General features: G+C 41.4%; 1 protein-coding gene across 4 annotated transcripts in view; it reads right to left on the bottom strand.

Annotated features, from left to right (window-relative positions):
- The window catches only part of LOC116669984 (laminin subunit alpha-5), a gene marked incomplete at its 5' end in the record, with an annotated part of 69536 nt that overhangs the window by 53774 nt on the left and 13085 nt on the right, over positions 1-2677 (bottom strand). For all 4 annotated transcript variants that reach the window (XM_032500152.1, XM_032500155.1, XM_032500153.1 and 1 more), the window contains 2 exon segments: positions 939-1076; positions 2243-2377. In XM_032500152.1, coding sequence (XP_032356043.1) covers positions 939-1076; positions 2243-2377 — 273 coding nt within the window.

Raw genomic sequence — 2677 nt, 5'->3', positions numbered from 1 at the left:
GCCAAAACAACTTCCTGAACGTCACAAGAAGCCTTCAGCTGCGGCTCCTGCACCGGCGGCAAAGGGTCCAGCTTTCTGTGCCGCTTGTGGTATTACCAATCCCATTATGGCCAGAAAGGGTTATATATATAACCTCTCAGAACTATGTAGCTGCATATACATACAAAATACATGGATGGAGAACTGCCATCATGTTTTAGTATTTTTTTAACCAACTCTCAAATTCAAATTCTCTCTAACATTCCTGTGAGGGTGTGCATTCAGGTTTGAGTCAAATTTGTCTACATCCTTGATGTTCCACTTGCTGGCCGCCGGTTTCACTCATTTAGGCCAGATGTCCGTCCCCGTCCTCTGTCTCTGTGTTGGTGTTCTAACCTCCGTCCCCGTCCTCTGTCGCTGTGTTGCCGTTCTAACCTCCGTCCCCGTCCTCTGTCTCTGTGATGACGCTCTAACCTCCATCCCCTTCCTCTGTCTCTGTGTTGGCTTTCTAACCTCCGTCCCCGTCCTCTGTCTCTGTGATGGCGTTCTAACCTCCGTCCCCTTCCTCTGTCTCTGTGTTGGCGTTCTAACCTTCATCCCCTTCCTCTGTCTCTGTGATGGCTTTCTCAACTCCATCCCCTTCCTCTGTCTCTGTGATTGCGTACTAACCTCAGTCCCCGTCCTATGTCTCTGTGTTGGCGTTCTAACCTCTGTCCCTGTCCTCTGTCTCTGTGTTGGCGCCCCGCCCACGGTGATTGTGATTGGTTTAAAGAAATGCCAATAAACCAGAACCTGTTTTCTCCCTTCCCAGAATGCTGTGAGGAGCAGCCAGACAAAGCACGCTGGAGGAGGGTCTGGCATAGCAAGGGTTACATTTACTGCAGCTGTCACACCTCACTTCCTTTATGTTAAGCAGACAAGAGAACACATGCGTGTGTGTGCGTGTGTGTTTTTATTACCTTGGCAGTTGGGGAAGCCGTATGCGCCATGTGCACAGCTGTTGCACCGCAGCCCCTGCACGTTGGGCAGACACACACACTGCCCCGTCCCCTGGTCACAGCTGGTGTAGCGGGAGCCCTGTGCAGAGCACTGACAGGCTGCAACAAACACATCACCAACCCCACTTATTATTATTATTACATTATTGTCTAATTGTCAGTAATGTTTTTACATAATCGTGGTTTCTTTGTTTAATTGCCAACATTAGCGAAGGCATGTGACTGGTCATTGTTGATTTAGTTTAGATATGCCAAAATATAGTTATATAAGTGAATATTGTATTTTCTTGTTATTTAATTTAACAGCTGTTGGCACTCGACCCTATACATGTTCATACCCACAAAATTGACAAGGGGGGGTAATACAGTGAGAAAACATGTCTTTATGATAAATAAGAGGCGGTTAGTTCATAGACTGTGTATTTGTGATATTTTATTATCTGGGTCACATGACAGGGATTTATAACCAAAAGATGTATTCTGGAATTCATTCAAAACTTAAATTTGTTTATAAAAGTAATACATTAATAAATATTTTTTAATTTAACTAAAAGGGACAAATATATGTTCAATCACACTAATTCATTAATTAATGGTACAGCAAAATTAGGAATTGTAAAAGCTCTATTATTAATTTGTCTCATGCGTTGATTGATATTGATATTGATAGATACTATATATTATTTGCACATTATTTTGTCCGTATATATTTGTTTCTGTATTTTTTGTTACTTCATATTAATGTTTAATACATGTGTCTGTTTGTTTGGTTATGTATGCACTATTCAATTCAATTCAATTCAATTTTATTTATAGTATCAATTCATAACAAGAGTTATCTCAAGACACTTTACAGATAGACCACACTCCAGAATTTACAAGGACCCAACAGTTCTAGTAGTCTCCTCCAGAGCAAGCAACAGTGCGACAGTGGCGAGGAAAAACTTCCTTTTAGGCAGAAACCTTGGTCAGACCCAGGCTCTTGGTAGGCGGTGTCTGACGGGCCGGTTGGGGTTAGAATGAAGAGTGGCAATAACAAAAATAGAAAAAATTAGTAGTTTGTAGCAGTTCTTTGTAGTAGTTCATGGCATAGCAGGACGCTGTTCATCAATGAAAATTCCACATATAGTAAGTGTAAGTTATTTATCATATGAGGTGTTCCTATTATTCTGTCCACCAATGTGAACCCAAAGGTTCATAAGTGAAGTATCTTTTATTTTGCTTGATACTGAGTTAACAAGAGTTTAAGGTGTTCGGTGACTCACGCGTGCAACTTGGGTAACCGTAGTAACCAGGAGTGCACTGGTCACACGCTGCTCCACTGTAATTAGGCAGGCAGTGGCAGTGACCCGACGCAGTGCAGCTGGTGTCCACTGAGGTGCGAGGATCACAGGTGCACACTGGGAAAAGAAGAGGTGAGGCATCTTGTTACAGGAAAAAAATAACTATTGAGACACCAGTAAGAAGAAGTAAGAAGTCAAATGCTTCAGAAATAAAATAAAAATATTTTTTAAATTCCCACAAAAATCTTAAATGTAATTCACAGTTACTAGTTAGCATCTAAGTAATCCCTTCTTGGGTCACTAGACACAGAATCAGTACTCACATCTATTACTGAAAGTGCTCATATTCTGCTTTTTCGCTTTTTCCCTTTCCTTCATTGTGTTATATATCTTTTCGTGCATGTTATATGTTTACAA

This window comes from Etheostoma spectabile, chromosome 20 (assembly GCF_008692095.1).
Source record: "Etheostoma spectabile isolate EspeVRDwgs_2016 chromosome 20, UIUC_Espe_1.0, whole genome shotgun sequence".
In the NCBI taxonomy this organism is placed as follows: Eukaryota; Metazoa; Chordata; class Actinopteri; order Perciformes; family Percidae; genus Etheostoma; species Etheostoma spectabile.
The sequence above is the reverse complement of the archived record's forward strand: the minus strand, read 5'-3'. Positions and strand labels throughout refer to the sequence as shown.